Source organism: Conger conger, chromosome 19, assembly GCF_963514075.1.
Source record: "Conger conger chromosome 19, fConCon1.1, whole genome shotgun sequence".
Lineage (NCBI taxonomy): Eukaryota > Metazoa > Chordata > Actinopteri > Anguilliformes > Congridae > Conger > Conger conger.
In genome coordinates, this window is record NC_083778.1 from 960001 (window position 1) to 979664 (window position 19664).

General features: G+C 46.5%; 1 protein-coding gene across 1 annotated transcript in view; it reads right to left on the reverse strand.

The window, feature by feature from the left end:
- The window catches only part of LOC133119276 (protein piccolo-like), a 137823-nt gene extending 119325 nt beyond the window's left edge, over positions 1-18498 (reverse strand). Inside the window, exons 1-2 of the mRNA XM_061229804.1 lie at positions 17752-18498; positions 13447-14814 (exon numbers count right to left, since the gene is read on the reverse strand). Coding sequence (XP_061085788.1) covers positions 13447-14814; positions 17752-18498 — 2115 coding nt within the window. The remainder of the gene's footprint in view (positions 1-13446; positions 14815-17751) is intronic.
- Between the last annotated feature and the right edge of the window lie 1166 nt (positions 18499-19664).

The window sequence follows — 19664 nt, forward strand, 5'->3', positions numbered from 1 at the left end:
TTGTAATTCTATTAATTCTATTAAGTCGTAATGACTACAATATTTGTAAGTATTCCTGCAATGTTTTATTCATAATAACACTACTTTCTCTCATAACGTAGTCAAACAGTCGCTGCATGGAGTGCATAATCGAGTGAGTAACATCGCACGTAGAAGCTTAGGCAACCGCCTAAGTGATAGTTCGGGGAACTCACGTAGAAAAGTAAACTACTTTAGTAAGGTATACCTTAGAGAGTCTTCGTAAAAGGGCTAAAAGACACCGTTATCGGGAAACACACCCCAGAACTGTGTCTTGGCCAGTAACACAATTACTGGAATTCAATATAAATGCAGCTCAATGTAGGCGTTGCCAAATCTAAAATACACAATGTAAAACATAAGGGACAGGCTGAAATATCCTGTGCTGCCAAAGTGACATGGTTCTGTCTCTTCCCATTAGGTAAAGTGACTGTGAAAACAGCAAACAGAAGGCACAGGCAGAGGTTTTTTTTCATCTGATGAAAGAGGCACCATTTTAACTGCCCACTTTTCCCCCCCCCAAAAAAACACTTTGCACATGCTCCCTAAACAACAGCAGAGAAAGGGGCAGGTAATTTGAGCCTTGACCTCACAGCCCCATTGCCTGCTCATTCTCTGGCTGAAGGGGAAGGAAATAGTAAGGGAGCGTCTAACAATTCTCAGCACTGACCTGGAGGGGCGATTAACCATGTATTTAATGCTCAGTTTTTTTACAATCTAATTTTGCATCATTTAAATACTACTACTACTACTACTACTACTACTACTACTACTACTACTACTACTACTGCTGCTGCTGCTACTGCTGCTGCTGCTGCTGCTACTACTATGACTAATAATAATCCATCCATCCATCCATCCATCCATCCATCCATCCACCCATTATCTTAACCCGCTTATCCTGAACAGTGTCGCAGGGAGGCTGGAGCCTATCCCAGCATACATTGGGCGAAAGGCAGGAATACACCCTGGACAGGTCGCCAGTCCATCGCAGGGCACACACACCATTCACACCTATGGGCAATTTAGACTCTCCAATCAGCCTAACCTGCATGTCTTTGGACTGTGGGAGGAAACCGGAGTACCCGGAGGAAACCCACGCAGACACGGGGAGAACATGCAAACTCCGCACAGAGAGGCCCCGGCCGACGGGGATTCGAACCCAGGACCTCCTTGCTGTGAGGCGGCAGTGCTACCCACTGCACCATCCATGCCGCCCTACTACTACTACTACTACTACTACTACTACTACTACTACTACTACTACTACTACTACTACTACTACTACTACTACTACTACTACTACTACTACTACTACTAATAATAAATACATTAAAAATATATATAATGCATAATTAATCAAAATAATAATATATAATATACACTCAGTGAATACTTTATTAGACTCAGCTTTTAGATGTATTGGTCTTCTGCTGCTCAATTAGAGCAGGGGTATCAAACTCCAGTCCTGGAGGGCCACAGTGTCTGCTGGTATTTGTGGTTTCCTTTCAATCAGCAGCCAGTTAAAGCCTTGAGAACCAGGGGTGTGGACGCTTTAGCCAATGAACGACTTTGAAATGTATCTCTCATACTGAAACACACCAAAAACCAGCAGACACTATGGCCCTCTAGGACTGGAGTTTGACCCCCCTAACTTAGAGGTTCTGACGCGTTGTGTGTTCAGAGATGCTCTTCTGCATATCACTGTTGTAATGTGTGGTTATCTGTGTGGTTACTGTCACCTTCCTGTTAGCTTTGACCAGTCTGGCCATTCTCCACTGACCTCTCTCATTAACAAGGCATTTTTGCTGCTGCTCTCTGGATGTTTTTTCCACACCATTTTCTGCAAACTCTAGAGACTGTTGTGCATGAAAGTCCCAAAAGATGAGCAGTTTCTGAGATATTCAAACCACCCTGCCTGGCACTGACAATCATTCCATGGTCAAAGCCACTTAGATTCAGACGTCTGCATGGTTTTATGCATTGAGTTGCTCTACAGGTCTACCTAATAAAGTGCTCAGTGAGTATATATTGTGAAAATACTCTCCAGTGCAATAGATAAATTAAGAAAAGTTCCACAGTCTGCTACTGCAGCCTACTGCTGCATTCTGGGCAACATCTTGGAGGTTTGCTCATACACTTAGCCGTCATCGACTAAAAATAACAAGTTCCTCCGAGCAGCAGATTGCCAGCTTCAATTCTGCCTCACAAGCGGGCCATCTGAGCCTATTAATTCTATTAAGTAATTAAGAGTTCGGAATGATGAACTGAATAACTTGGAGACCAGGGTTGTCTTACAGTGCAGCAGTAGTATCATTTTAGTGCTAATTTGCAGCTAATTGTATCGGATTCTGGCATAAGTGAATGGCACTTGCGTAATTATGAGTTTCTCTGCGTTTTTACAGGAGCCAGATGAATAAGAGTAAATAGAATAATAATAATAATAATAATAATAATAATAATAATAATAATATCCTCGGAGTCAAAGGAGAATTAGCGCTACTGGAACGATCAAGCAAATAACTGGCCCCTCTCAGTCCAAGATTATTATGTTAAACTTCAGAAGTGCTGAAATAAGCCTTTCGCCACGAAACACAGGAGAGCGGCATTGCGACGGCTTTTCTTCGTGTCCAATCTGTCTGCAATGAGCACTGTCAGCAAATTTTGGTTATATAATTATTGTGTTTTCTTGTTGTTTTCAAATTCTCACGAAACACCCGAAGAGACCAGCACACACCAGCACAATCACTCATGCTGCTTTATGTAGCCAAAGAGTCAAAATGAGGAGAAACTATGAAAGAATAAGAGTTGCACACTTAAGATAATGCTCCAAAATTTTAAACCAAGAATAGTCTTTCAGCTATATCAAGCCTTCTTCAGGTGATCATTATTCTGACGAAACGGCAACACTATTATTGGTTTAATCTTAAAATTTTGATCTTTGTGCGAGTCACTGAGCAATTATATTTTATTATATACGGTTGGTGCCTTGCATGACAGCCTATCGCCATTGTTGTGTGAGTGTGTGTATGAAAGACTGAATGAGAGGCATTCATTGTAAAGCCCTTTGGATAAAAGTACAAAATAAATGCAGTCCATTTACCAATTAGTTTTAACACAGTCTTGGTTTCATCTTTTTAAAATGGCCGTGTGTACTTGTAGTCTATCCCTACACTGCAAAAAATGTCTGTTAAACAAGCGCTTCTAGTCTTGTAATAAGCCTTAAGATCTTTTTTTTGTTAAATAGAAAATAATAGCTTGTTTCAAGTTTGATTGACAAGTTACATTTTCTCACCCATTGTTTTTATTCTCCTATTTAGCTAAAAAGTTATAGAATTAGACTTAAATTTTGAATCAAAATTTTTTTTTGCAGTGTATTGCTTCTACATCCTCTGCCAGTTTGGAAACCCTCGTTGTCTGGGCAACACCACAGCCAATAGCAGCCCTCCCCTTGGCAGTTGGCAATGGCACATTTTGGCACAGGGGAGCAGGGTATACCCACAGACCTGACACCTGGGTCGTCCCAGGACACGGTATTGCTTCATGCCACACTAACAAACTTTTTGGGTAATTTCAGGGACGTTTGCACACGCGACGCACGGGAAAAACAAAAATAGCAATAGCAGCTTGGATCTGTGAATCCAAACTAAATAGAGTGCATCTGTTGTTATTTTCCCATCCGAGCGTCAGCACGGTGTGAGGCACGGTGTGAGGCACGGTGTGAGGCACGGAGAGGAGCTGGCTTTCTGCTGACGCGGCCCGGGGGTCCAGGTGGACGTTCGTCTGGGTTGTCGCGGCGATAAACAGGCAGACAGGCAGACAGGCGAGGGAGGAGAACACAAGCTTTGCCTCCGGTACGCCCTCTTCCCTCACGCTCTAGGCAGGCGGTCAGAGCAGAAAGAGTGAAAGAGCAGTGGGATTAATGTAGTGATTCCCAAACTAGCCCTTGGGGCACCCCTGCTCGTGCTGGTTTTTCCATCCAACCACAACTGTAATCCCAGAACTTTAACAAGCTGTTAACCTTTCCGAATTAGGTGCTTTTTGCGTTTAGAGGGATTATTTACCCACTTACTGTAAATCACATCTGGCCAGTTTCACACATAGACTAACACACAGACTAGTTCTATTTGAATAGACATTTACCATAGGAATATAAATTTTGTCCAGGACTAAACTTCAACTGCGTCTGTGAAACTGGCCCAATATGGTAGAAACAGCGGTGCAAGGCAAAAAGAACAGAAGCCCCATGCCGCCTGTTTATTGTGCAATGCACACAGAAGCGGTGCAGAAGCACCAGGTTAAAGTCACGGCCACTGCTCTGCAGCGCCTGAAAAAATAGCCCAGGGGATTACAACCGCCGTTGCCATGGGTTACCTGCGCGCCCTGGGAAACCGTGGCAGACACGTGAGGGTGCCCTTACCACCGCGGGTCACACAGGAAATACCGCCATAAAACTGGGTCAGGCCCTTTCCGCCTTTTCACCTACCCCCTGTTATGCTGGGTTCACATGGACCACGGTAGAAGGTAGATGGTAGGTGGTAGATGGTAGTGGGTGGTAGGTGGTAGATGGTAGATAGTAGATGGTAGGTGGTGGTAGGTGGTAGGTGGTAGGTGGTAGATAGTAGATGGTAGGTGGTAGGCGGTAGGCGGTAGGTGGTGGGCGGTGGTACAGCACTTTTGGGATGGTGCGGGAAAAACGGGCAGGAAGTGGACGTTGGTATGGTGATATTGCTCGGTCATTGTCCTATAATACAGCTAGTTGCCAACAAGGATAGGAAAATGGGGATTGCGTTTAGTATTAATATTTATCCATGTTGTGGAAAAAATGAAAAATAAATAATAATTTCTCATTTCCCATGTCAATGTTGTGTTGTTGTGTTGTGTCACATCCTGTTTGGAACAGTAAAAACCGCCAAGTGCTGCCTGCCATACCCATCGACACAGTTCTCTGCCGTCCGACTCATATTTTACCCTTGCATTCTCGTCCACTAAAATGACATTCGGTGTGCGTCTGCCATGTGAACGCAGCATTAGCGACGGTACATTGGCCATTTATTCACGCTAATGCAACAGAGCCATCAAAATGGCCGTCAGAAACACTGCACTGTTTCTCCTGCATGACATTTAAGGGTTGCTTCTCCCCAGGTCTCAGCTCAAAAACCAGCTCACAGGTACACAACCCTTTTCCTTACAGTCGCTGAAGCAATTATGATAAAGCAGAAAAACACATCAACAATGACCAACATACACTCAGGCATCACTTTATGAGGTGGGCCTGTACCAGCTTGCTAAAGCAAATATTTAGTCAGTGAATCATGTCAAAGCAACTAAATTCATAAAAGCATGCAGACATGGTCAAAAGGTTCGGTTGTTTTTAGGCAGAAAAAAATCTCTAATAAATACCTAATAAAGTGCTCACTGAGTGTAGATATCAATAAAACAGATCATGGAAATGGATTTAGATATTTTTAGCAACTGGAGCTAGCTGCAACTTTAGCAGCTAGAAAAGTGATCTGTCAGAAAACTGCTGTGATGGTCAAGCTAATAGACATATGGTGTGTTAGCATTGATGCTACAAGTGACATTACCCTGAAGTGAAATGACACCAATGTTGACATGGCAAACACCCCATTTGCCTATTTGAGGTTATTGACATAAGCACCTATGAATGCTTATGTAGCACTTACGAATGTGCTACGTAGTGCTTATGAAGGAATTGTATAGCTCTTTTGTAGGACCCTTCAAAGAAAGTGTAACCGACTCGCCATGGAAACTGTACACTCCTCCAGCTCACGGAGAGGGAGCCCGAGGCACTACTGGTGACCGGGCTACAGCCCCGCCCGCGCCGCCATCAGCTCGCAGCGCGTCTAGGGTTCCGCTCGCCTCGCTGGGAACGAACGTGACCCGCGCGTAGGGTTACGGTGCCGGGTGTCATGCCACCGCGGGTCCGAAAGACAACACGGAGGTACCCACCACGACAGATAATCGCCCTATGACAGGAAAAGCTCCACTGGAGCCTGCCATCGGGGGTAAACACATCAACTCCACTGAGACTGGCAGCCTGGCGGAGATAGCAGCCGTCATTTTGGCTCTGAGGTGATCATGGAGTGCCGGTTTTCACCCACAACGCTCAATCAACTGCATCCAAGCAGATAGCAATTCTCAGGGTGGGGATGGGTTGAATTCTATTGCCAATTAATTCTGTAATTCCTTCCCTAAACTAGCTTTCATTTGTCTTGGTAAGCTCTTATTAACAAGGCGTTTCTGCCCACAGAACTGCTGCTCACTGGATGTTTTTTGTTTTTTCCACGCCATTCTCTGCAAACACTAGATACTGTTGCGCGTGAAAATCCCAGGATATCAGAAGTTTCTGAGATACTGAAAACACCCTGTCTGGCACCAACAATCATTCCGCGGTTAAAGTCACATTCCTTCCCCAATCTGACATTTGGTCTGAAAAACAGCTGAACCTCTTGACCATGTCTGCATGCCTTTATGCATTTAGCTGGTGTACAAGTGTACCTAATAAAGTGCTCAGTGAGTGCATATAGTAACAGGTATAGAGAACTGAAATTCAGGAAAAGGACTGGTCAGTCAATGCTGAGGGGAGTTGTATTGTCCTGGCAGCTCTATTTCCTGTTTTGGGCAGAAGCGGTGCTGTTTAATCTTGAGAGAGGTCTGGAACTAAGCACCGGCCAATAGGAACGCCCCCATGATGCAATTAACCCCCAGCCGACCTCCAGGGGCTGAAGCACACCCACGCACTCGCTGGCTGCTTTAGGGTTGAAATGTAAACCTACAGGACAGTAGATCTTCAAGAACAGGGTAAGGTAGCCCCGCTTTAGCACATATTTTCTGTAGCTCTTGCTGCAGTAGATCGACATTAACTCAGATTGAAAATAACAACCGGTTCTTCTGGTTCAATTTAATGAAAAACAAAAACTATTAAAGTATAACATGATGGGTTTTTCAGTGGCCTAAAGCTTTTCAGGTGTGCCTTGTACACTACACAGTCTCTTAAAATGATAGATAAGTACTTTTCCTTTGGGATTTTGCTGTGTAATATGCTGTTATTCCTGGACAGTAATGCCAGGCAGCACAGGGAGACAAAGCAGTCAGAGGGTAGCAAGTTTGAATCCTGGCCATACTTCTCTGGCCTACTTCTAAATAGTCTACAAAGACTAGCACACCAAACATACTGTTGTGTTTTGGAAAAGCATCTATAAACTCTGCATCAAGGAAACCACGAAGATCAAGCAATTTCTTATGCACCAATACCCTTTTGAGAGATGACCATCATAGTGTAAACATACACAGGGCATCTGGCAGTGGCCAATGGTGTAATCGGACTAAGATCAGGATGTAGCAGAGTTTGAAGGAGATACATAGGTATGGTATGCTGCCAATTACCAAGACACAGAAGACTTCTTTCATTTTCCATGTGGTACAGGAAGCCGTCCTCCAAATGCTAGAAGGTTACTTCACACAAACAGCTCTTTCCATTTAGAATTCACTTCAGAGCAAACACTGAAAACAGGCCGGTAATTTAGGGAGCCCTTTTCTCGAAACCACCTGTTAGCAGGTCAGCCTGCAATTCATATTTAGAATTTGATAAACAAAACTGACACTGCCAGTAAGTTGCTAGTAAGCTCAGTCAAAGCATATCTCAGAGTCAATGCCATTAATTAGTGAAATTAATTTGTTGGAAGCTGCCTGTAGCATGGTGGCTAAACTACATGACTTGGGACCCAGAAGGTTGAAGGTTCAAGCCCTGGTGTCGCCACGAACAATTTTTGGACCCTTGCTTGCACAGGGGCAGCCCACTGCTCCAAAGTAACTAGGATGGGTAAAATGCAGAGAGCCAAAACTAACCTTTTTTACCCTTTATTTCAATGTAGTTAATGATGGCACATCCTATCTTTTGCCACTAGAAGCCAAAGCATACTAATTTTGGCACAAAATGTCCCCAAATCCTCAAAATTGTCAAACATGTCATAAGCATCAACTGAAAATGGGGTGAGGGGAAGAGGGGGGAACCAAACATATACCAACCTTGCTAAGAAGTACTGCTGACATACTTTTAACATGGCCGCAGAGAGCACTGCATGAGGCTCAGCCAACAAATGTTAAAATGGGTAAAATAATTTTGTCCTTCTCCGGCTCTTGCACCTTCTGCTGTTCTACTAAAATATTCACAGAGCAGCACAACTCTTGAAAAAAAAAACCCTGAAAACATGTTCAGATCACTTCCCAGAAAACCTTGTTTGATGACGAGCAATGAAACGACAGCCAAGTAAAGAAAACTGGCATCAAACTACTCAAACACAAACCTCCTACTCAAACACAAACCTACTCAAACACAAACCTCCTACTCGAACACAAACCTCCTACTCAAACACAAACCTACTCAAGCACAAACCTCCTACTCGACACTGAACTCCCTACTCGAACACAAACCTCCTACTTGACACTGAACTCCGTACTCGAACACAAACCTCCTACTCAAACACAAACCTACTCAAACACAAGCCCCCTACTCAAACACAAACCCCCTACTCAAACACAAACCTCCTACTCAAACACAAACCCCCTACTCAAACACAAACCCCCTACTCAAACACAAGCCTCCTACTCAAACACAAACCTACTCAAACACAAACCTCCTACTCGAACACAAACCTCCTACTCGAACACAAACCTACTCAAGCACAAACCGCCTACTCGACACTGAACTCCCTACTCGAACACAAACCTCCTACTCGACACTGAACTCCGTACTCGAACACAAACCTCCTACTCAAACACAAACCCCCTACTCAAACACAAGCCTCCTACTCAAACACAAACCTACTCAAACACAAACCTCCTACTCGAACACAAACCTCCAACTCAAACACAAACCTCCTACTCATACACAAACCTCCTACTCAAACACAAACCTCCAACTCAAACACAAACCTCCTACTCAAACACAAACCTCCAACTCAATCGCAAACCTACTCAAGCACAAACCTCCTACTCAAACACAAACCTCCTACTCAAACACAAACCTCCTACTCATACACAAACCTCCTACTCAAACACAAACCTCCTACAAGGCACTGAACTCCCTACTCGACAGTGAACTCCCTACTCGAACACAAACCTCCTATTCGACACTGAACTCCGTACTCGAACACAAACCTCCTACAAGACACTGAACTCCCTACTCAACACTGAACTCCCTACTCGACAGTGAACTCCCTACTCGAACACAAACCTTCTACTTGACAATGAACTCCCTACTCGAACACAAACCTCCTACTCAACACTGAACTCCGTACTCGAACACAAACCTCCTACTCGACACTGAACTCCCTACAGAACATAAACCTCCTACAAGACACTGAACTCCCTACAGAACACAAACCTCCTACAAGACACTGAACTCCCTACAGAACACAAACCTCCTACTCGACACTGAACTCCCTACTCAAACACAAACCTCCTACAAGACACTGAACTCCCTACTCGAACACAAACCTCGGTAAAACCTTGGTAAGCTCTTATTAACAAGGCGTTTCTGCCCACAGAACTGCTGCTCACTGGATGTTTTTTGTTTTTTCCACGCCATTCTCTGCAAACACTAGATACTGTTGCGCGTGAAAATCCCAGGATATCAGAAGTTTCTGAGATACTGAAAACACCCTGTCTGGCACCAACAATCATTCCGCGGTTAAAGTCACATTCCTTCCCCAATCTGACATTTGGTCTGAAAAACAGCTGAACCTCTTGACCATGTCTGCATGCCTTTATGCATTTAGCTGGTGTACAAGTGTACCTAATAAAGTGCTCAGTGAGTGCATATAGTAACAGGTATAGAGAACTGAAATTCAGGAAAAGGACTGGTCAGTCAATGCTGAGGGGAGTTGTATTGTCCTGGCAGCTCTATTTCCTGTTTTGGGCAGAAGCGGTGCTGTTTAATCTTGAGAGAGGTCTGGAACTAAGCACCGGCCAATAGGAACGCCCCCATGATGCAATTAACCCCCAGCCGACCTCCAGGGGCTGAAGCACACCCACGCACTCGCTGGCTGCTTTAGGGTTGAAATGTAAACCTACAGGACAGTAGATCTTCAAGAACAGGGTAAGGTAGCCCCGCTTTAGCACATATTTTCTGTAGCTCTTGCTGCAGTAGATCGACATTAACTCAGATTGAAAATAACAACCGGTTCTTCTGGTTCAATTTAATGAAAAACAAAAACTATTAAAGTATAACATGATGGGTTTTTCAGTGGCCTAAAGCTTTTCAGGTGTGCCTTGTACACTACACAGTCTCTTAAAATGATAGATAAGTACTTTTCCTTTGGGATTTTGCTGTGTAATATGCTGTTATTCCTGGACAGTAATGCCAGGCAGCACAGGGAGACAAAGCAGTCAGAGGGTAGCAAGTTTGAATCCTGGCCATACTTCTCTGGCCTACTTCTAAATAGTCTACAAAGACTAGCACACCAAACATACTGTTGTGTTTTGGAAAAGCATCTATAAACTCTGCATCAAGGAAACCACGAAGATCAAGCAATTTCTTATGCACCAATACCCTTTTGAGAGATGACCATCATAGTGTAAACATACACAGGGCATCTGGCAGTGGCCAATGGTGTAATCGGACTAAGATCAGGATGTAGCAGAGTTTGAAGGAGATACATAGGTATGGTATGCTGCCAATTACCAAGACACAGAAGACTTCTTTCATTTTCCATGTGGTACAGGAAGCCGTCCTCCAAATGCTAGAAGGTTACTTCACACAAACAGCTCTTTCCATTTAGAATTCACTTCAGAGCAAACACTGAAAACAGGCCGGTAATTTAGGGAGCCCTTTTCTCGAAACCACCTGTTAGCAGGTCAGCCTGCAATTCATATTTAGAATTTGATAAACAAAACTGACACTGCCAGTAAGTTGCTAGTAAGCTCAGTCAAAGCATATCTCAGAGTCAATGCCATTAATTAGTGAAATTAATTTGTTGGAAGCTGCCTGTAGCATGGTGGCTAAACTACATGACTTGGGACCCAGAAGGTTGAAGGTTCAAGCCCTGGTGTCGCCACGAACAATTTTTGGACCCTTGCTTGCACAGGGGCAGCCCACTGCTCCAAAGTAACTAGGATGGGTAAAATGCAGAGAGCCAAAACTAACCTTTTTTACCCTTTATTTCAATGTAGTTAATGATGGCACATCCTATCTTTTGCCACTAGAAGCCAAAGCATACTAATTTTGGCACAAAATGTCCCCAAATCCTCAAAATTGTCAAACATGTCATAAGCATCAACTGAAAATGGGGTGAGGGGAAGAGGGGGGAACCAAACATATACCAACCTTGCTAAGAAGTACTGCTGACATACTTTTAACATGGCCGCAGAGAGCACTGCATGAGGCTCAGCCAACAAATGTTAAAATGGGTAAAATAATTTTGTCCTTCTCCGGCTCTTGCACCTTCTGCTGTTCTACTAAAATATTCACAGAGCAGCACAACTCTTGAAAAAAAAAACCCTGAAAACATGTTCAGATCACTTCCCAGAAAACCTTGTTTGATGACGAGCAATGAAACGACAGCCAAGTAAAGAAAACTGGCATCAAACTACTCAAACACAAACCTCCTACTCAAACACAAACCTACTCAAACACAAACCTCCTACTCGAACACAAACCTCCTACTCAAACACAAACCTACTCAAGCACAAACCTCCTACTCGACACTGAACTCCCTACTCGAACACAAACCTCCTACTTGACACTGAACTCCGTACTCGAACACAAACCTCCTACTCAAACACAAACCTACTCAAACACAAGCCCCCTACTCAAACACAAACCCCCTACTCAAACACAAACCTCCTACTCAAACACAAACCCCCTACTCAAACACAAACCCCCTACTCAAACACAAGCCTCCTACTCAAACACAAACCTACTCAAACACAAACCTCCTACTCGAACACAAACCTCCTACTCGAACACAAACCTACTCAAGCACAAACCGCCTACTCGACACTGAACTCCCTACTCGAACACAAACCTCCTACTCGACACTGAACTCCGTACTCGAACACAAACCTCCTACTCAAACACAAACCCCCTACTCAAACACAAGCCTCCTACTCAAACACAAACCTACTCAAACACAAACCTCCTACTCGAACACAAACCTCCAACTCAAACACAAACCTCCTACTCATACACAAACCTCCTACTCAAACACAAACCTCCAACTCAAACACAAACCTCCTACTCAAACACAAACCTCCAACTCAATCGCAAACCTACTCAAGCACAAACCTCCTACTCAAACACAAACCTCCTACTCAAACACAAACCTCCTACTCATACACAAACCTCCTACTCAAACACAAACCTCCTACAAGGCACTGAACTCCCTACTCGACAGTGAACTCCCTACTCGAACACAAACCTCCTATTCGACACTGAACTCCGTACTCGAACACAAACCTCCTACAAGACACTGAACTCCCTACTCAACACTGAACTCCCTACTCGACAGTGAACTCCCTACTCGAACACAAACCTTCTACTTGACAATGAACTCCCTACTCGAACACAAACCTCCTACTCAACACTGAACTCCGTACTCGAACACAAACCTCCTACTCGACACTGAACTCCCTACAGAACATAAACCTCCTACAAGACACTGAACTCCCTACAGAACACAAACCTCCTACAAGACACTGAACTCCCTACAGAACACAAACCTCCTACTCGACACTGAACTCCCTACTCAAACACAAACCTCCTACAAGACACTGAACTCCCTACTCGAACACAAACCTCCTACAAGACACTGAACTCGAACACAAACCTCCTACTCGACACTGAACTCCCTACTCGAACACAAACCTCCTACAAGACACTGAACTCGAACACAAACCTCCTACAGGACACTGAACTCGAACACAAACCTCCTACAAGACACTGAACTCGAACACAAACCAGCAGAATCATGATTACTCTGCCCTACAGCTCATAGAGATGGATCGTTTGACATCATCACTCAGGAACACTATTTTCCACGTTTACTCAACTTCTACCATCAACTAACTAACCATCAAACCACCTTTGATGGTAAAACGCAGGCTGTTCAAATCCTTCCACGACCATTTAGATCAGGGCCATATATGCTTATATAGGATTTCAGACCGACTTTCTGCAATTATTAAATTAGCCCGATCATTTACATTATCTGTAATTTATAGCCACAATAACATAATATAAATATTCTTCTTCTTGTAGCATGTTATTGTGGTCTAATATACGAGTGGTGCGTATGGCTAATTAATTAGCTGATTGAGCCAGGGTAACTGGTTGCAGCAAAATGGTTGCCCATCTCTGGTTTAGACAGACGGCAGCAGGGAAACAGGAGCTGGTGGGGAGCTTACCTCTGTGAGGTGGGGCATGGGGTTAAATCCACACAGGTTGCAGACAGCCTTCTGGCACTGGGTGCAGACGTCGTAGTTTGGAGGCTCTCCGGACCCGACGTTCAGCTCCACCTTACAGAGTGGGCAGGTCTGTGGGGGGAGCGGAGGGTGGTCCATTTTGGATGCTTTCGGGGCAGGGGGCTGGGCGGCCTGTTTGGGGGCTGGTTGGGCCTTGGTCTGTGGTGGCGTGGCGGGCGCTGGTTTTTGGGGCGAGGCGGCAGGGGGCGGGGCAGCCTGTGTGGGGGCTGGTTGGGCCATGGTCTGTGGCGGCGTGGCGGCCGCTGGTTTTTGGGGCGAGGCCGGGGCGGAGCCGATGAGGCTGGAGGCGGAGCTAAAGATGGACGAGCCGAAACCGAACATCTTCCCCGAGGCAGACTCGGGGGGTGGGGCCGCGGGGGAAGGCGGGGGCGGTTTGGGTTTGGAGCCGAAGCTGAGGCCGAAGAAGCCCGCCTCCTGCTTGGGGGGCGGGGCCTGCAGAGGGTGCGCAGGTTTGGCAGGGGAGGGGCTGCCTTTAAGCGTCTGCTGCAGAGGCCTGCCTGGGTCCTGTGCGGCGGGGCCTGGTTTGGGATCGGCTTTCACCGGCCCTCCTGAGGGCTGGCCTTGCTGCTGTTGTTGTTGCTGGGCGGGCTTTTGCCCTGGCTTAGCGGGGTCTTGTTGTGTCATGGGCGGCTTTTGTATCTCCTGTGGGCCTGCTGGCTTTTGCTGCCCTGTGGCCAAACCAGGGCCTTTCTGAACAGGCGGTGGGGTGGACGTACCGGGGCCTTTCTGAGCAGGCGGTGGGGTGGACGGACCGGGGCCTTTCTGAACAGGCGGTGGGGTGGACGGACCGGGGCCTTTCTGAACAGGCGGTGGAGTGGACGGACCGGGGCCTTTCTGAACAGGCGGTGGGATGGACGGACCGGGGCCTTTCTGAACAGGCGGTGGGGTGGATGGACCGGGGCCTTTCTGAACAGGCGGTGGGGTGGATGGACCGGGGCCTTTCTGAACAGGCGGTGGGGTGGATGGACCGGGGCCTTTCTGAACAGGCGGTGGGGTAGACGGACCGGGGCCTTTCTGAACAGGCGGTGGGGTGGATGGACCGGGGCCTTTCTGAGCAGGCAGTGGGGTAGACGGACCGGGGCCTTTCTGCACAGGCGGGGTAGCTGGAGGGGTAGCTGGCTCCCTGCTATCTGGGCCAGGCTGCGTTTGGGAGGGCTTTTTGGCGTCTGGAAGGTTGCTGGGCTCGGCCTTAGGAGCCTGCTTGGGGGACTTCACCATCGGGGGTCCGGGGGGGTCCATGCCTCCCAACGCCCGCTGCATCTGACAGTTCAGACACAACCACTCCTTCCCCTGCAGGAGGGACACACACAGAGTCAAAGGCCACCTCACACAGCTCTGCGACAAACTACAACAGGGGACTGAGCATCCAAGGGAATCCCCCCAAATGTGGAACTGTTCTGGGTTTTACTCAGAGCAGTTATCCAGGTAACACTATATTCCTGCTTCATGATACAGGGCCCTGGTTGAGCACCCAAAACTACTAATACAACCGACGATTGGTGCAAAATAAATGCCATGACCAATAAGTTTTTGCTAGTGCTAAAGCTCTTAATAAATCTGGCCCACAGTCCAGGAGTGGAGCACGATTTCTATCTTATTGTATGTTGTACAAATGATCTACCTTTGGCATTTCAAGAGACAAATGAAATGGTTATTGGAATGCAAAGTACAGGCAGTCTTTTTTCCAAGCAAAGGCGATCCGCTGTGTTAAAAGATATCTCACACTCCATCAGTTACTCTGCAATGGAATGCGCAACTAAACAAGCATAGCCGGTAGGGATAATGGCATCATTGTTTTTCTTTCGAAGTGTATTAAAAGCATTTTAACAGAATGTGATTTTCAGTCATAGATCCCGATAATTGCATTATTTTTTCCAGCTATTGAAAGGCTTAACTGCTCTTATTATGAATTTACGATCTCATTATTTTCGCGCGGAGTGGATAGCAGTTGAGAATGATCTGCGTAAATCTTTTTTTCTTTCTTTTTTTCTAATAAACAGCAAGCTTTATAAAAGCATGTGAACCCGTTCTCCGGTGAAAAAATACCGATTTTTTTATCAGACGGTGACAAACGATGCTTGATTTAAGACAAATCATTTCCAAAAGAAGATTTGGCACCCAACTGGATTCATTTAAGCTGTTCCTCCTTGGCTTTGACGTTTGTCAGTTTGTTTGTTCTTTCTTTCTGCGTAGATGATATGGCTCTCCAGAAAGTCATTCATTCTTCTTCACTGGTCATTCAAGCCTAGCTGCACCTGAACAAGCCGTCTTTTGCTACACAACGTCATCAAGGCGGAACCTTAAAAACCGACATCGGAATACAATGTTATCAGTGTGTCCTGGCTGGTAATGTTTACTCTCACATTACAATTATGAATGACCTTATCATCGGTATCGTCGTAGTTTCCTAAGGTATATTTTGTTCCGGTAACTGTACCACAAACATTAAAACGCGGTGCTTTTACAACGCGGTATATTTTCAGTCGCCGTGTTCAGTAAATAGCTGATTTAGCCTTAAGTCCACATGGTGCCTGGTTATCTTTACCATATCCACAAAAACCATATGGCGCTTCAGTGACACGTCCTGATTTACGAGCTCAAACAGAGCAATATCTGGCAAAGTAAACAGATCTTTCATGACCCCGATACATTCGCATTAGATATTAAAACGAAAGGAACGGGATATTTATGTCATCTGCTCACTTGTAAAATCAGTCAAAATAATGGATGGCAAAATATGAAACTGTTAATGGTGAAATATACGGACATGTTTTGTGTGCCATGAAAACATATTTGTCTGTGGATGGGTTTCCAATTCAATTCAGCGCAATCCCACTTGAGATTGTAAAAATGAAAACTGTGACCGATGTAAGGCAGATTTCCCACCATCAGCAGGCTGGTAAGTGGCAAATGTGTGATATTAGATCTGATCCCAGAAGACAGCTCTCTACCTGCTGACTGAGGATCTCTATCTGCCACTGCCTGTGTTGCTCTAACACACTGAGCAATATGCTCAATGAGAAATGGGCTAGCTGCTCACTCAGTGCTAATACTTCTCAATGAGAATGGGCTAGCTGCTCACTCAATGCTAACACTGCTCAATGAGAAATGGGCTAGCTGCTCACTCAATGCTAACACTGCTCAATGAGATATGGGCTAGAAAGCTCACTCAATGCTTTTACTGCTCAATGAGAAGTGGGCTAGATGCTCACCCAAAGCTTATATAGCTGAATGAGAAATGGGCTAGCTGGTCACCCAATGCTAAAACTGCTTAGTGAGAAATAGGCTAGCTGTTGACTCAATGCTAGTACTGCTCAATGATAAATGGGCTAGCTGCTCACTCAATGCTAAGACTGCTCATAGAGAAATGGGCTAGCTGCTCACTCAATGCTAACACTGCTCAATGAGAAATGGGCTAGCTGCTCACTCAGTGCTAACACTGCTCAATGAGATATGGGCTAGCTGCTCACTCAGTGCTAACACTGCTCAATGAGATATGGGCTAGCTGCTCACTCAATGCTAACACTGCTCAATGAGAATTGGGCTAGCTGCTCACTCAATGCTAATACTGCTTAATGAGAAATAGGCTAGAAATCTCACTCAGTGCTTTTAGTGCTCAATGAGAAGTGGGCTAGATGCTCACCCAGTGCTCATATTGTTCAATGAGAAATGGGCTAGCTGCTTACCCCACGCTAACAATTCTACTGCTGCCTGTTTCTGCTTTTGCCTTGGAAATGCAATGAAACTGGATGGAGCTGCAGAGGACCATCCCATTATCCAACTGTGGGGAAAGGTAATACTATCTTGCAGGAATAGTATCTCTACCATGCTGTATATAACCAAGCAAAAAAACAAAACAAGGGGTTATATACAACAGATGTCTGTGGGAGAGTTCTGAAATACATCCATGGTTGTACGCACTCTGTCACCATGGGAATGAGTTGATTGATAATGAGGCTTGCGATGGGTAGATGGGTAGATGGGAAGATGGGTAGATGGGAAGATGGGTAGATGGGTAGATGGGTAGATGGGTAGATGGGAAGATTGGTAGATGGGTAGATGGGTAGATGGGAAGATTGGTAGATGGGTAGATGGGAAGATGGGTAGATGGGTAGATGGGAAGATGGGAAGATGGGTAGATGGGAAGATGGGTAGATGGGAAGATGGGTAGATGGGTAGATGGGTAGATGGGAAGATGGGTAGATGGGAAGATGGAGGGGCTCTCACCACTGAGTCTGGAGGACTGAATCCGCAGAGGCTGCACACCACGCTCTGGCACTGGGTGCAGGTGCTGTAGTTGGGAGGCTCCTGGCTGTTCTGGTTCAGCTCGGTGCTCTTACAGAGAGGGCAGAGGGATTTGGGCCCCTGTGGCCCTGGGGCTTTCCCGGGACCCGCTGGTTGGGCCCCGGGTCCGGACGGGCCGCGCTGCTGTGGTCCAGGCTTGCTGGACCCCTTTGTCTGGGCCCCCCCATGGGGAGGGACCTGCTGTTGGGGCCCTCCTTGTTTTGGAGGACCCTGAGGGCCCTGTTGTTGCGGGCCAGGCTTGCAGGGCCCCTGAGGCTGGGCTCCTTGCTTTGGAGGCCCCTGAGGGACCTGCTGTTGGGGCCCTCCTTGCTTTGGAGGCCCCTGAAGGACCTGCTGTTGGGGCCCTCCTTGTTTTGGAGGCCCCTGAGGGACCTGCTGTTGGGGCCCTCCTTGTTTTGGAGGCCCCTGAGGGCCCTGTTGTTGGGGCCCTCCTTGTTTTGGAGGCCCCTGAGGGACCTGCTGTTGGGGCCCTCCTTGCTTTGGAGGCCCCTGAGGGACCTGCTGTTGGGGCCCTCCTTGCTTTGGAGGCCCCTGAGGGCCCTGCTGTCGGGGGCCAGGTTTTCCGGGCCCTTTCTGGGGGAGGGCCTTCTGCTGCAGGGCTCCTTGTCCCTGTTTCGGAGCCCCCCCCTGCTGCTTCTGCAGAGCCTTCTGGCCCTGCTTCTGCTTCATCTCCTCTTCCTCTTCCTCCTCCTCTTCTTCATCCTCCTCATCCTCCTCCTCCTGGTCACCGAAGAGGCTGAACTTGTTGACGGCCGAGGAGACGGCACTGAGCGGATTGGCTCCACTGAGGAAGTTGGAGGAGAACATGGCGGATCTGGGCGGGTCTTTGGGCTCAGGCCGTGACAGGCCCGCGGACGAGGGGCTCCTCCCGGGTGGGATCTGCCTGCCGACTGGACCCGCCTTCAAGGCATCAGCCGTCCGGCTCTTGCTTATCCCAGCAGCCCCTGGGGCGGGTGGTGTTCCTGTCTGCGGCAGCCGATGGTTGGCATCTACCTCAGGTTTCCTGAGCCAAACACAGACAAGGAGAAAAGCCCATATGAGACAGGGGTAATAATAACAAGCCAAAGTGACTTACAGTTGATGAGGCTAAGCAGGGGACAATCCTCCCCAGAGCAATGTGGGTCTAAGAGCCTTCCCCAACAGTTGTGTGGATCTAAATATGGCTACACTGGGGCTTCAACCATCAACCTTCTAGGTCCCAGTCATGCACCTTAGCCACAAGGCTACATTGTAAGTAACATTCTTGAGAGGCAGCCTGTATCCTATCGGCTAAGTTCCTTGCCTAGGACCCATAAGGTGAGTGGTTCAAACCCCAGTGTAATAAGATTGGTGCAACTGTGGGCCCTTGAGCAAGGCCCTTAGCCCCACATTGCTCCAGGGGGAGATTGGCCTCTGCTTAGTCTAATCAACTGTAAGTCGCTTTGGATAAAAGCATCAGGTAAATCACTGTAATGTAATGATCAGAAAACGCCTCACAAAACACGACAAGCTGCAAATCCCCTAAACTGTGCACCACGATGCTGTGGATCTGGGTTTGTTTCCATTCAGTTAAGTGTGAGAACTACAGCTCACCATTGGCAATAAGTCAATGATGCATACACTATTTCAACCTAAACATATATTAGGGAATGCGAGTTAACAAGAGGGAACAGTGGTTTTTCCACTTACATTACTCCTGTTATACATTTTACCTGTCCGTGCAATCATGCGGATCTCACCGTTTTAAATGTAGTCTATTTCTACATTTTTAAACCTAGCCTACTCAACTACTTTAATATAATAAATTCCAGGGTGTCCTTGACGCGAATGTCCCATTAAACAACAGCGTTCCGTTC